This window comes from Diabrotica virgifera, chromosome 7, assembly GCF_917563875.1.
Source record: "Diabrotica virgifera virgifera chromosome 7, PGI_DIABVI_V3a".
NCBI lineage: Eukaryota > Metazoa > Arthropoda > Insecta > Coleoptera > Chrysomelidae > Diabrotica > Diabrotica virgifera.
Genome location: NC_065449.1, coordinates 242,699,106 through 242,714,197, shown reverse-complemented (window position 1 = coordinate 242,714,197; position 15,092 = coordinate 242,699,106). Strand labels below are relative to the sequence as shown.

Sequence of the window (15,092 nt, the reverse complement as noted above, 5' to 3'; positions counted from 1 at the left end):
TAAACGACGTAAAAACTCCTTTGGATCACACTTAAATAGTTCAAACACTGCTCTGAAGTGGTCTCACGGTTGCGCTTATTGTCTGAAGTGAGCAAACGCGGCACCCATCACACCGAGAGCTTTCTAATGCCCAAAATGTCATGCAGGATATGACCTACGTGGTCTTTTGAGATGCCTACTGAGTCAGCTATCTCGCACACCATCAGTCGGAGGTCTGCATATTTTATGCAATTTAAAATGGAAATAATTTTTCTATTCGCTGTGTCCAAGTAGGTACTTGGAGGAGATACGAGAAAAGATCGTCCCCGAATAGCGGAGAAATCTTCTTAACATGTTTCTAAAATTTTTAATTGAAATTGTCAATTTGACGTATATTTCATACCTACTATTATTGAAGAAAATGGGATTTCGCAAATGATGTGTTACAAATTCTAAAAACTATACGTTGCTCCACAATATTGATATGATATGCAATTATTAAAGAGAATTTAATTAATGGTATTTTGCTTGTAGTATAATGTTTACCTTTTAATAAAATAACCTCAATCTTACTTTTTCTTCTTATTTTTTTTGGGTTGTGCCCTTGACAATTATCCAGTAACCAGGACTAATATAATTGGCCAATATAACTAAAAGTGCTTAAAATGTTACTGAGCTATGAAACCAAGTGTCGCTCTTCCGATCTTGCACGTTCGCAATAGTAGACTTTTTTCCTGACATCATCCTGAACATTATTCAAAAAGTTGCAAGTTTGTAGGTGCTGTATTTAAAAATTGGTTTATTCGGGTGTTTTTAGGGCTAAATGCCCTCGTCTATGAACGTCTAAATAGATAATAATAAAAAGAAAAATATACAGGGTGAGTCACCACTAACGGGACGGAAGATTACAGCGAAATGGTAAAAGATTTGAGAAAAATTTAAGTTTAATAGTTTGTAAGTTGATAAAATCTACATTTTAAAATTATTTTGGAATATACAGGGTGCGCCAATAATTGGCGGCGTATCAAAGTTATATTTTTTCTTATGGAACACCCTGTATTTTATTGCATTTTTTAATTATCCGCAAAAAATAAGGTATAGTTTCGTAAGGTTTTCCTATACCTATGTACAGAGTGTTCTGAGTTATGTTGACTTTTCTTAAAATGTGAAGTTTAAAAAAAAGGCTTATTCTCAAGTTATTTAAGAAATTATCGAACATTACTTTTACATCTAAATAGTTGGATAATGGTTGAATGTATTCCATGATTAATTATTATACATTTGTCTACAGGGTGTTCAAAATTTACAGTTTCATTATTGGAGTATTCAATGTGTCATATGATTCTTATTTTAAATGGAACACCATGTATATTAATAAATAATTATACTAAACAAATTTACCTCTTTCGAATGGTATATAGATGTCCTATACCTAGGTGTCATAGTTTTTGCGTAATTTACAATTATTTCAATTCTTAATCTGTAAATCGATTTTAAAACAAAAGATGTAGTTAATAAACAAAAGATGTAGACGGGCCGGCGTAGCCGAGTGGTAGTATGCTAGGCTAGCGTACCGGTGGTCCGGAGTTCAAATCCTACCGCCGGCAAGAACAACTAGACATTTTTAAAATGTTTATAGGCCCCAGGTCGACTCAGCCTGAATAAAATGAGTACCTTGGGTAAAACCAGGGGTAATAATAGGCGGTTGAAGCGTAGCACTGGCCCTGTTACCTTCCTTGTACCCCGTAGGCCCTAGATATAGCAGACTACCCTGCTATACTCCCAAAGCCACGTGAGCGGTATAAAACGGGAGACTATTATTATTATGTAGTTAATTAATGTCATTGTATGAAATTGTCAGTTTATGACAGTACGGTCTGGTAATTATCAAAACTATAAACATCCGTGTATGAAATTAAATTTTTTTTACTTAAAAATGGCTTTGGCAGGGCCAATTACATTCAAATTTAATTGTTCCTAAAAATGAATAATCACGCTATCTATGAAAGAGTAGACATGCTACTTTGCATTGGGGAATATTTTTAAAATTGTCTCTGAGCTTCTAAAGTTTACGCTTAAAAGTATCCTGATAGAAGACACACAAAAAAGACGTTTTTAAGAGATTTGTCGATAGATTCTGTGCTAATGGTAATGTTGCATATATACGAAAAGTTAAATAAAAATAAACCATTTATTTTTGATGACGTTAACGAACTTGATGTACTGCTTTCTGTTACGGAAAACCCAAATACTAGTACGAGAAAAATTTCGGGTCGATTGGAAATCAGTCAAACGAGTGTATGTACAATATATAAGAAAAACCACTATCATCCGTATAAAACTCAACTACAACAGCATTAGACAGAACAGGAACGTTTAACTTTTCGTTTATAGACTTTAGAATTTGGAGAAGATCCTGATTTTTTTAAGAATGTTTTTTTTTCTCTGATTCTTGCTTTGGTTTAGAACTAGAACCTTTAGCCACGTAATTGTATAACTTATCACTAAGTCAGGGGAGTAATGCGTAGTGTGTGTGTTGAGTAAGTGTCTTGTTACTTTGCAAAGTCGACGTCATTGTCTTTGCAAAGAGACGCTAATTGTTTCCGAACGTCTGCGGTCCCTCCGGTGAGTACCGATCCCACAAGGACAGAAACTATTTTCCATTTATTATTTTAAGAATGTATTGTGTACAGACGAATCTACCTTCTTTTCATAATAATCGTCTGGTTAATAGACATAGCTTTCACTTTATTATGATACAGGAAACAAACATTTTACTGTTGATCGCCAACACCGATGAAGTGTTAATGTTTGGGGCAGTATTCTGAGCGAGTACGTTATCGACCCATATTTTGTTGACGAAAATCTGAATGAAGCAACTTTTTTAAATTTCTTAAAACCTTCCACTTAGCGTGCGAACAAACATGTGCCTCCAATTGGACGAAGCTGCTGCTTATTTCTGACGTTATGTTAAGAACAACCTCAACATGAAATTTAGAAATAAATGGATAGATAGATTCGGTCCATATATTTAGCCACCTAGGTCACCAGGATTGACCAAGATGAATTTTTTTAAATGGGGTTATATTAAAAATATTGTAAATGCTACACTTCCTACCCTACTACCTCAGATGATATTTTTTATGAAATTAAGAATTTCGAACGTTTTTGCTTCTATAGCACCAGCTATGTAAATAATGTAAACAAATCATTTAAAATCGCTTGTATAAACATTTTGAATGTGTACCTATTACATAAGTGATTAATATCCATGGTGTTCTGTAACTGTAAATTTTGAACACCCTGTAAATAAATGTGTAATAATCAATCATGGGATGCATTAATTATAAGATTATTACCAGACCGTATTGTCATAAAATGACAATGTCATACAATGACATTAATTATCATCTTTTGTTTTAAAATCGATTTACAGATAAAGAACTTAAATATTTGTAAATTACGCAAAAACTATGACACTTAGGTATAGGACATTCATATACCATTCGAAAGAGGTAAATTTGTTTAGTATAATTGTTTATTAATATACATGGTGTTCCATTTAAAATAAGCATCATATGACACATTGAATAGTCCAATAATGGAACTGTAAATTTTGAACACCCTGTAGACAAATGTGTAATAATTAATCATGGAATACATTTAACCAATATCAAACTATTTAAATGTAAAAGTAGTATTTTTATAATTTTTTAAATAACTTGAGAATAAGCCTTCTTTTAAAACTTTACATTTTAGGAAAAGTCAGCATAACTCAGAACACTCTGTACATAGGTATAGGGAAGCCTTATGGAACTATACCTTATTTTTTGCGGACAATTAAAAAATGCAATAAAATGCAGGGTGTTCCATAAAAAAATATAACTTTGATACGCCGCCATTTATTGGGACACCCTGTATATTTCAAAATAATTTTAAAATGTAGCTTTTATCAACTTACAAACTATTAATTTAAAAATTTTTTCAAATCTTTTACCATTTCGCTGTAATCTTCCGTCCCGTTAGTGGTGACTCACCCTGTATAGCTATACAAAAGTACACCAGCTGTTTTACTTAATATTTACTATAAGTTATATAAAATACAAACATTTCTCGAAATATTTGATAAATTTTATCCTGACGTAGACAGGCCTTGGGTAAAATTTAGAATTTATCATTCCAATTCGCGCCCGATGTAACCATTATCTCAGCCCTAAATTAGCGCTTTCTAAATCTAGCGCACAATATGTGGCGGTGTTGCTCTACCTCTACCTACATCTTAACCTAAATAACTTCAGTTGCAGCTGATACAACTATAAAATGAATTGAGCGACCGCAGTCTTTAGAGTAATACAGCCATCGGAGGTAACTGCCTCCTGGAGTGGGGATAAATGTTGAAGTATTTTTGGTATTTCGTAATATGTTTCTACTTCTGTTTCGTACGCTGGGCAGTAGATGATCTAAACGGGTGTCACTACAGATATAGGGAATTCTGTGTGTTAGAGAGAGAGGTATGTGATGTCACAGCTGATATAGGAAAGTATGTGTGTTAGAGAGAGAAACATGGTATCTCTGCTGCTATTGGTCCGATTTAAACGTACGACGGCTCGTTGGAATGGGCGGGAGATAACGAATACAAAAAAACATGGCGGCATAGTGTCAAAAGGGCGCTTTCCGATGTGACGACGTCCGATGGGGCGCGTTCCGATGTGACGGCGTTCTAGCGCTGATCGATCGGTGCGCGATACCAGATGTGCGATCGGTACCTTAATTTTTCGCGGAACGCGAAGCAGATGCGCGGTCGGTACCTTAAGTTTTTCGCGGATCTCGTAGATACGAAGCGCGCGGTAATTTTGGAATTTAAATAAAACAACAACATAATGCAATTTTTTTATTAAAAGAACTTAAAAGGAACACAGCGGCGCAGCGGTGCGCGATACCAGATGTGCGATCGGTACCTTAATTTTTCGCGGAACGCGAAGCAGATGCGCGGTCGGTACCTTAAGTTTTTCGCGGATCTCGTAGATACGAAGCGCGCGGCTGGTAATTTTGGAATTTAAATAAAATAAAAAAACATAATGCAATTTTTTTATTAAAAAAACTTAAAAGGAACACAGCACGTCAACGCGTCACGTAAAAACGTCACATCAAAACGTCACGTAGGCTTGTGAAATGTCACGTGAAAACGTCACGTCAAAGCACGTCACGTAAAACGTCACGTCAAAGCACGTGAAAACGTCACGTCAAAGCACGTCACGTAAAACGTCACGTCAAAGCACGTCACGTAAAACGTCACGTCAAAGCACGTAAAAACGTCACGTCAAAACGTCACGTGGGCTCGTGAAATGTCGCGTAGGCCTTATTGTCACGGGGAGCTCGATCGCAAGACCTGATTGCCACAGCGCGACGTGAGGTAGTAACATCATGTCTTTGAATGAGTATAGACGTAAATTAGCAGAATTTAGAGAAAAACTGACACAGTTAAGAAGTCAGGTTTTATTTTATGAGGATAAAAATAAGGTTATAAAACAAATAGAGAACCTATCACTGGGAAGCAGCATAGACTGGACACCAAAGGAATTTAGTCAGCAGCTGCGACAAGAATATTCAAGTGCTGCGGACTACTTATTTAGGGAAACTCCAACAAGGCGAATTCATCCAATTACTATTAATGATGTTATCGACGCCGGCGCCAACAACGATGAACAAAGAAAACATGAAAAGTGAAATAGATAATGTTTTTGCAATGACTTGTGTAATATTAGCTTCAGTGTTTATTTTAATTATAAAGATTATATTTAAAATTGTTAAGAGAAAATTTGAATCATCATGTAATATAAGACTTGAACAATAAATAAGGCGTTTAAATAAAAAACCCATAACTCTAAAAAATATTTAGTTGAAAATAATGAAAATAAATGTTAGCAGATAATTTACATATCGCATAGGAAATAGCGGTTGAGGGTCTAATCGCATTACTATGCAATTTTCGTTATCATACCCACATTTTGTTATTGAGTTATATTTCTTATCATGTGCATAGAAAATGTTGGAATTTTTAAAACCAATGACAATGATAAAACTGAATATAATTTTGCACACGCACACTTTCTACAACACGTCATAAGGTGGGGCACGCAACCGTATAAATTTCAAAATCCACCTCAGGACGGTCTATTCCATAGTCTATTCCTTACTGTTAGTGTACTGTTGTGGTTCAACTAGTTTTGCAAGGTAAGTGTTCTCTTAATTATTTTTTGTTAAATATTTTTTATTTTTCTTGTTTGATTTTGAATAAAACTTAATGTTTTCTGCTCTGCTATTTATAAAATCTCTTCATTCCAGCTGAGATTTATTATTTCGACATTAAATAATTATCTAATTGTCGACATTTTGAATGACATTTATTTTTTATTTTCTCGTAATTATTCGTTGTTAAAATCTTTTCGGTTTTTCAAGTTTTTGGTTAGCTATTTATATATTATTTTAGCACCTGATTGTCTACAAGACCTCATGTCAGCATGACAATTATTTTTTATTTTCTCGTAATTATTCTTTGTTAAATCTGTTCGGTTTTTTCAAGTTTTTGGTCAGCTATTTATAAAATTCCTTCATTTCAGATGAGATTTATTATTTTAGCACCTGATTGTCTACAAAAAAGACATGCTAGCATGACAATTATTTTTTTATTTTCTCGTAATTATTCGTTGTTAAATCTGTTCGGTTTTTTGGTTAGCTATTTATAAAATTCCTTTATTCCAGATGAGATTTATTATTTTAGCACCTGATTGTCTACAAGAACTCATGCCAGCATGGCAATTATTCTTTTTTATTTTCTCGTAATTATTCTTTGTTAAATCTGTTCTGTTTTTCTTTGATTTTTTTAATTAATGTTTTCTACTCTGCTATTTATCCCTTTATTCCAGATGATAGTTATTATTTCGACATCTGATTGTCTACAAACAAAAAAGACTTAATGTTAGCATGCTGAATGTCAATTATTCGTCATTCTTCGTAATTATTCTTTGTTAAATCTTTTCGTGTTTTGATTTTGAATACAACTCAATGTTTTTTGCTTGGTTATTTATATCACTCCTTCATTTCAGATGGATTTATCAAAAATTAATGCCTCATCTGTCGTAGCGAGGAAACCCGTGAAGAAACTCAAAGAATTACCGATCGACATTCCAGTACCCATTACGGGAGCCAAAATTGTGAAGACAAAGTTTGGGCAAGCTGTTCTGTTAGATTTGGGGGAAGAGGTGGTGTTTCTACCGCCTAGAGTCACAGATACCTACAGCCCCGTCATTGAGGAGTTTTCGAGCGGGAAGTATTCGATAGTTTATCACGGCCTGGTGGACTGCGGCCAACAGTACCAGCCCATGACATCATTTAAAATTATCTAAGCGAAAATACTGAAAGAGAGAGGTAAGCAATATGGATATTGTTAAACAATGTAAAAATTTACTGTTATTCATCAAAAGAATCAGAAAGATAGTTTTTGATAAATTCACAGCTAAAGACAAAGAAATTTGGGTGAAACGCTTAACGAAACAAATCAAAACTTGTAATAAAGTAATAAAAAAACGCACTTTGCCTATAGGTACAATTAGAAAACTGCAAACGCATGTAGGACATTTTAAACATTTTAAACAGATTATTTTCAATAGACATGTCGGTATGGGGCTAGACAACAAACTAAAACATAGAGTTAAATGGGAAAATGTAGTTTCCGCGTTTAAAAGTCGAATTAAAACTGGAGTTATAGTTAATTTATGGCATAAGGACTTAGCACATTTCCTAAATGATTGTTATATTATTTTTAAAAATAAAATCAGAAAAATTTTAAAAGCAGATAAAGTTGTTAAAGTTAATGTTTGTTTTTGTGGAGAATTTATTAAAAAATCGGGGGAGGAGGAAATTGTAAATTTTAAATATTTTAATACAAAAAATGCTGTACTAGACGTATCTACCGATACAGAGCGGTGGTTTTTTGAGAATGTTAAAGATAAAATAAATCTTAAATTATCCGAGTTTCAGGAAAGGGACTCCGGTTTTGCATTAAATAGAATTGTATCTTTAGAAGTAAATATTAATCGATATGAAATTGGAAATGGTTCCTCGTATATTAAACTTCCTGAGAGTATTCAAAAAAAGCGTGCTTGTATTAATGTAAAAAATTCTGATCAAGCATGTTTTTATTGGGCAATAGTTAGTGCCCTCTATCCAGCTAAAGCACATAAAGAACTCCCATCCTCATACCCATGGTACAGTACAGTACTAAAAACAGAAGACCTAGAGGCACCAATGCCGTTACATCAAATTTCAAAATTTGAAAAATTAAATAATATATCAGTCAATGTATTTGCTTTAGAATTAATAGAAAATAATGAAAAGTCATTTTTCACAGTATATCCAGCTAGATTAACTAAAACAGTCGTTGCCAAACATGTAAATCTTCTTTTAATTCAGAATCACTATTTTCCTAAATTAAACGATTATGAAGCACCTCCAGTGGATAATGATAATTCAGAAATTAAGTACCACTACTGCCACATTACGGATATGTCTAAATTAGTTGCTGGTCAATTAAATAAAAGAAAGGCCAAATTATTTCTTTGCAATAGATGCTTAAATTATTTTTCAACTGAAGGGAAATTGTCGGAACATGAAAAAATGTGTGCAGATATGAATAATTGTAAAATGTCTTTTCCTAAATATGATGCTGTTAGTTTTAAAAATTATACTTATAAACAAACAACGCCATTTGTCATATATGCAGATTTTGAGTGCATGTTAGAAAAAGTTACAGACCTCCAAACATCCTGTTGTACTAAAAAATATCAAAAACATATTCCGTATAGTGCTGGATACTATGTAAAATGTAGCTATGATGAAAAGTTGTCTTTTTTTAAGAGTTATAGAGGCATTGACTGCATGGAGTGGTTTGCTAATGAATTACCAAATTTAGCTCAAAGTATTCATTCGAAAATTAAGAAAATTATACCAATGCAGGAAAACCCGAGTACCAGTAAAGCCACAAGGTGTCACATATGCGAAAAATGTTTTTCTCCTACAGATATCATTGTTAAAGACCACGACCATTTTACGGGGGAGTTCAGAAATTTCGCCCACCAAGCCTGTAATTTAAATTTCAAAAAATTGTTTGTCGTCCCAGTTATTTTTCACAATATGAGTGGCTACGACAGTCATTTTATAATTTCAGAGTTAAGCAAAAAAGGAGATATTAGTCTACTTCCAGTCAATAAAGAAAAATACATTTCATTTACACTTAACGATGCTGTTACTAATATAAAATTTCGATTTATTGATTCATTAAGATTTTTAGGAGCCTCTTTAGATGAATTGGTCTCAACATTAAATAAAAATGACTTTAAAATTTGCAAGCGAGAATTTAGCAGGTTAAGTGACGATGAATTTAAATTAATAACTAAAAAAGGGGTATTTTGCTATGATTTTATTGATTCTTGGGAAAAATTAAACATTACCGATTTACCTCCAATAGAGGCATTTTATAATAAGCTAAACGATACGAATCTTACAGATGAGAAGTATGCTCATGCTAAAATAGTTTGGGATACCTTTAACATTGAAAATTTAGGTCAATATTCAGATTTGTACTTAAAAACCGATATTGTGCTTTTAGCAGATGTTTTTGAAACTTTCCGCAAAAAATGTTTTATAACTTATGGGTTAGATCCAGCCTGGTACTACACAATGCCCGGTTATTCTTGGGATTGTATGTTGAAATACGTGGGGTGTAACCTCGAGTTATTGCGTGACGTTGACATGATACTATTTATGGAGAAAGCAATTCGTGGAGGAATTTCAGTATGTAGCGGTAGAATGTCGGAGGCCAATAATAAGTACATGTCTAATTATGACCCCGCACAGCCCTCAAAATACTTAATGTATTTTGATGTCAATAATTTATATGGGTGGGCTATGGGAGAACCCTTACCCTACGGAGGGTTCGAATGGATGGATGTCAAAGACATTGATGTTATGTCTGTACCTGATGACTCTCCCGTAGGGTACATGTTACAAGTTGACTTGGACTATCCTCGCCAATTACATGATCTGCACTCAGATTTTCCATTCGCTGCCGAACACCGCAAAGCTTTGGGTTCAAATCATACTAAACTAATGACAACACTTTATAATAAAAAAGAATATATCGTTCATTATAGAAATTTAAAACAAATGCTGGCTAATGGGTTAGTTTTAAAAAAGATTCATAAAATTTTGAAATTTAAGCAGTCTGCGTGGCTGCGACCCTACATAGAATTAAATACTCGACTTAGAGCTGCAGCTACGAACGATTTTGGAAGAAATTTATACAAATTGGCCAATAATAGTGTATTTGGAAAGACTATGGAGAATATAAGGAAACATAGAATAGTAAAACTAGTCAGATCATGGAATGGGCGATATGGTGCTAAAAATTTAATTTCTAGTGCCAGGTTTCATAGCAGAAAGATATTTAATGAAAATTTAGTAGCTATAGAACTGATTAAATCAGATCTAGTTTTTAATAAACCCTTATACATTGGCATGACTGTTTTAGATATATCAAAATTATGTATGTACCAATTTCATTACGACTATATGCTTCCAAAATTGGGCGCAGATAAATGTAATTTAATGTATATGGATACCGATAGCTTTATTTATGAACTGTACTGTCATGATGCATATGAGGAAGTAATAAAACAAGATCTATCAAAATTTGATACATCCGATTACGCTGTAGATAATATCTATAATATTCCTCGCGTAAATAAAAAAGTTTTAGGAGTAATGAAAGATGAAAATAAAGGAGAAATTATGACAAAATTTGTGGGATTACGATCAAAAATGTATACTTTTAAAGTTCAATCTGGTCGAATCACTAAAAAAGCAAAAGGGACTAAATATAATATAGTAAAAAATGTTATAAAATTCGATGATTATGTAAACTGTTTAAATGATTTTAAGGAACAAACTGCTACTCAACACTCCATTCGGTCATATAGCCATAACGTCTATAGTATAGAACAAACAAAAATTGCGCTAAGTCCTTATGACGATAAAAGATATTTAATTCCAAATAGTTTTAGAACCCTACCATTGGGACATTACAGTATTTTAGAATAGATTTTTTTTTGTAGATGAATGTTCCATCATTGACCGACCTGTCTATCAAAAAAATCTGTGAAACAACAGTATCAGCATCATATTTCATCGAGCAGTCCCCCTTGCCGTGGACATTAACAAAAATAATATTAAAAAAATTTCCTTTATATAAATGGGAAACGATGATAAGCAGTGCTAAAAATGATCCTATTCCTTCATATAAAGGAATAGAATTTATTGCTTGCTCTAAACACATACCGTCACATTTAAGAAATGTCGTATTAGGAAAGTCAGATTGGGGGAGTATATTTGAAGATGAACACTCCAGTTATTGTGTATGGGCTAATGGATATTATCTTAAGCAGCATCGCCTAAACGTATGTAAATCATGTTTTTTTGCATTCAAAAATGCTCATGAGACCTTAAATAAATTTTTACTGGTGCGTTACGACCATACTCACGAAGTTTATGATGCTGATGATATCGTTGAATGCGTATATCAGCAACCATATTATTGGTGCAATAGTTGCTTTACTCAAGTTTTATTCGATTTAAAAGATTACGAGTCTTGCGTTAATGCATTACATGAAATGCCTAGAAATAACAGGTTTGATGATTCTGAACCAGAAGTCTGAAGTAGGCAGTAATATTGATTCTTTTTTAAGGAACAAACTGCTACTCAACACTCCATTCGGTCATATAGCCATAACGTCTATAGTATAGAACAAACAAAAATTGCGCTAAGTCCTTATGACGATAAAAGATATTTAATTCCAAATAGTTTTAGAACCCTACCATTGGGACATTACAGTATTTTAGAATAGATTTTTATTGCAGAAGAACGTTGAAATGTCTCACAGATGTGTTACACCAGACCTATGGACTCCCGCTAATCTGCAACAAATAGCAGCCAATAAAATTTATTGGGATGTAGTTGATGCTAATACAAAGACATTTACGCTTCCAAGTGGAGAGCAACATCCTCTCCCTCAAGATGTGATTGGTATTGAACGATGGTACAGCAAGCAAGGATGTACCGCGAATTTTAAGATTCCCAAGCAAATACGATTCAGTTTAAACGTAAATTGTATAAGAGAATTAAAACTACAAATTGTGAAGAACTGTGAAAAAGTGATGTCATGCGGGTGTCGAAGATGCGGGGCTCCCTATGGATTCCCCCCAATTTACAAAAAATAGCGAATACAATCCTAAGTAAATTGTCTAAGAGAATTAAAACTACAAATTGCAAATATTTAAAAATTGATTTTTGAGACGAATTATGTTCATAAGCTACTATCTCTCTTTTGTACTAAACGCATAACAATATCCACTTGCTATCTCTCTCTTTCTTGTATATATATTGTAAAATAGTGTGTAATATATATATTATGGTAAAATAAAAACTCTAAATTGGTATTTTTTTTTTATTTATTCAAATCATTAATTACCCTAATTTTATAAAAATAAATGAACTCCCTAAGAGCATTGTTTGTCATATCATCTGACATTATAGAACAAAAAGCATACAATATTTGCAAGGGGTTTAAACTATCTGCAGCATTTTTACAAAAATCTAAAACATTATAATAATATTCACAAAAGTTCAAATTTTCTAACAACTGCATACGAGGCGATAGCACACTAGTGTTAAGTTCAACAATTTGCTTCACTTCTTCTTCATCCATATAGTACTCCACACCATGCTTCTTAACAATAATGAATTTACAATCATCGTAAACTATCGGGGTAACAGTGCAGTATTCTTCGCATGGAAAAGTTGGGTGCATGAGGTCATCAGTTGATTGGAAAAAATCAATTAGTTGTTGTGTAATGATTGAAATAAAGGAATACCATTCGTATGCGCTGAGTGATATTCTGGTTGGTTTATATTGCTGAGATAAAATCACTGCAGGCGAAAATGATCTTGCAGGGCTTATACCACATTGTACTTCATAGCCCGATAACGTGTATTTTGTTGCAAGCAGGTAGAAAACTTCTGATTTGGCGGCAGCCTCATAATTTTCCAAAGCTCTATCTAATTCTTGATTATAGTCTTCGTTGCTAGGCATATCGATGCTAAATTCACAACCACCTGAGGAATACCCACTATCTTGAGAGCCACCTGAAGAATACCCACTATCTTGAGAGCTCATGTTCACTTGTACTGACATTGATACTGAAGCATGAGTTCTTTTATATTCCCCTACTCCTTGTGGTAAAAACAACCTCTTTGCAAAAAATGTATTGCTACGCGGCGGATTAAAAGATAGATCCTCCTAAACTACGTCATTAACGTTAATCCAGCTGTTATGTTTGCTGTCCATACCGAGCCATTTCACATACATCTTATTGCCTTTTCGTCTAAGTACTTTTTCAACCAAGTAAATGTCAGGGTTTAATGTTTTCTGTAATTCTTCTTCGTAAAACCCCCCGCTAATCAGTATACCTTGCATGTCTTCAAGCAAATACGTTATAGGATTTGTTATCTTAACTTTTACAATTTTAAATAATTCCGTCGTCCAATTGGGCGTGTAGGCCTTTTCAAATAAATGTTTTGTCTTTGAGACACGCACAATGTCACCAATTTTATATTTTCTTGGACCAGCAATTTTTAAATGACTATAACTCTTGTTTAAAATAGCTTTTTCGTTGGATTTGTTGACCTGAGATGGTGTGTATCCCGTTTTACTGTGCCTTGTATTGTTGTATTCCTCGGTAATTACAGGTAGAGCTTCTAACCATTTGTATGATCCATGTAAACTGAAATACTTGTACAACTTTGCTTTTAACGTTCTAATGACTCTTTCACAAATGGCGGCTTTTTTAATCGTGTAGGTGCTGTAATGATTAATTTCGTGTTTTTTCATTAAATTTTGAAATTTTCTGTTATAAAATTCTGTTCCCTGATCGGATTGGAGGTTCTTCGGAAGTCGTCGAGTATGGGCGAGAATATCCGAAAATGCTTGAGTAATTTCCTCGCCAGTCTTGGTCTTTAGAGGGCGTGTCCAAACATATTTTGAAAAACAATCAATTACGACTAGTATTAGTTTAAAATTTTTATTTTGGTGTGCGTAAGGACGCATTTCGGCCAAATCCATTTGCCACAAGTCATCGATTCCTTTGATTATTGTTCGTCGACGAGGATAGATTTTTCGTGCTGGTTTATGCAATTCGTTCACCACCTGTTCCTTTTCTGTAGACATTTTCTTATTAACGACCAGCATCTACATCTACAACATGTGTGCGCAATAGATCAATATTACGTACTATATCCTGTAATGTTTGCTCCACTTGTTTTAACCTCTGTTCCATCTTCATATCGTGCATCGTATGGTTTGCAAGTGTTTCTGCAGCTTCTTTTATGCTTTTATCCGCATCCTTTTTTAGTGTATTCACATCATCTTTGATTATTTTTTTCAATTTTTGCTCGAGAAGTGGAACTGTGGTTTTATGAAGCTCTTCTCTTACTTGATTTAGTTCGATCGCTAAATGTGGAACTGTGGTTTTATGAATTTCTTTTTGTACTTCGTTTAGTCCGACGGCTAAATCCTGTATATCATTAGTTTTTTGTTGCAACAACTTATTTATATTGTTCTCCGTATCCTTTTTTAGTGTATTCATAGCATCTGCGATTATTTTTTGTAGCTTTTGCTCGAGCAGTGGAACTTCTTTTCTTACTTCGTTTAGTCCGATTGTTAAATCTTTTATATTAATGGATTTTTGATCTAATATCGCATCATGGGCTTTAATTATTGGAAAGTATACGCTACGCATCTCATTTATTAGATTATCAACGTATTTTTTCGTTGCAGCATCACTATATTCTGATGGGTCCTTAACATTACAAATTTTCACATTTTCGGCATTAATGTTTCCGGCAGGAGTATGTGGAAATGTAACTCGTACTGCCTTTTGGGTGATACTGTTACGAGAGTGATGACCGAATTTGTCGACACTCATAATGGAAATGATGCCAT

The 15,092-nt window shown here is 33.7% G+C and overlaps 2 protein-coding genes across 2 annotated transcripts in view; both read left to right on the top strand.

Moving 5' to 3' along the window:
- LOC114329174 (collagen alpha-1(XV) chain) overlaps positions 1 to 15,092 on the top strand; it is a gene marked incomplete at its 5' end in the record, with an annotated part of 898,386 nt that overhangs the window by 211,575 nt on the left and 671,719 nt on the right. The window lies entirely within an intron of this gene.
- On the top strand, positions 7,268 to 12,531 carry LOC126887816 (uncharacterized). Its single transcript, XM_050655662.1, has 2 exons — positions 7,268 to 7,407; positions 11,151 to 12,531. The coding sequence occupies exon 2, from the start codon at positions 11,151 to 11,153 to the stop codon at positions 11,748 to 11,750; it is 600 nt and encodes a 199-aa protein (XP_050511619.1). The 5' UTR covers positions 7,268 to 7,407; the 3' UTR covers positions 11,751 to 12,531.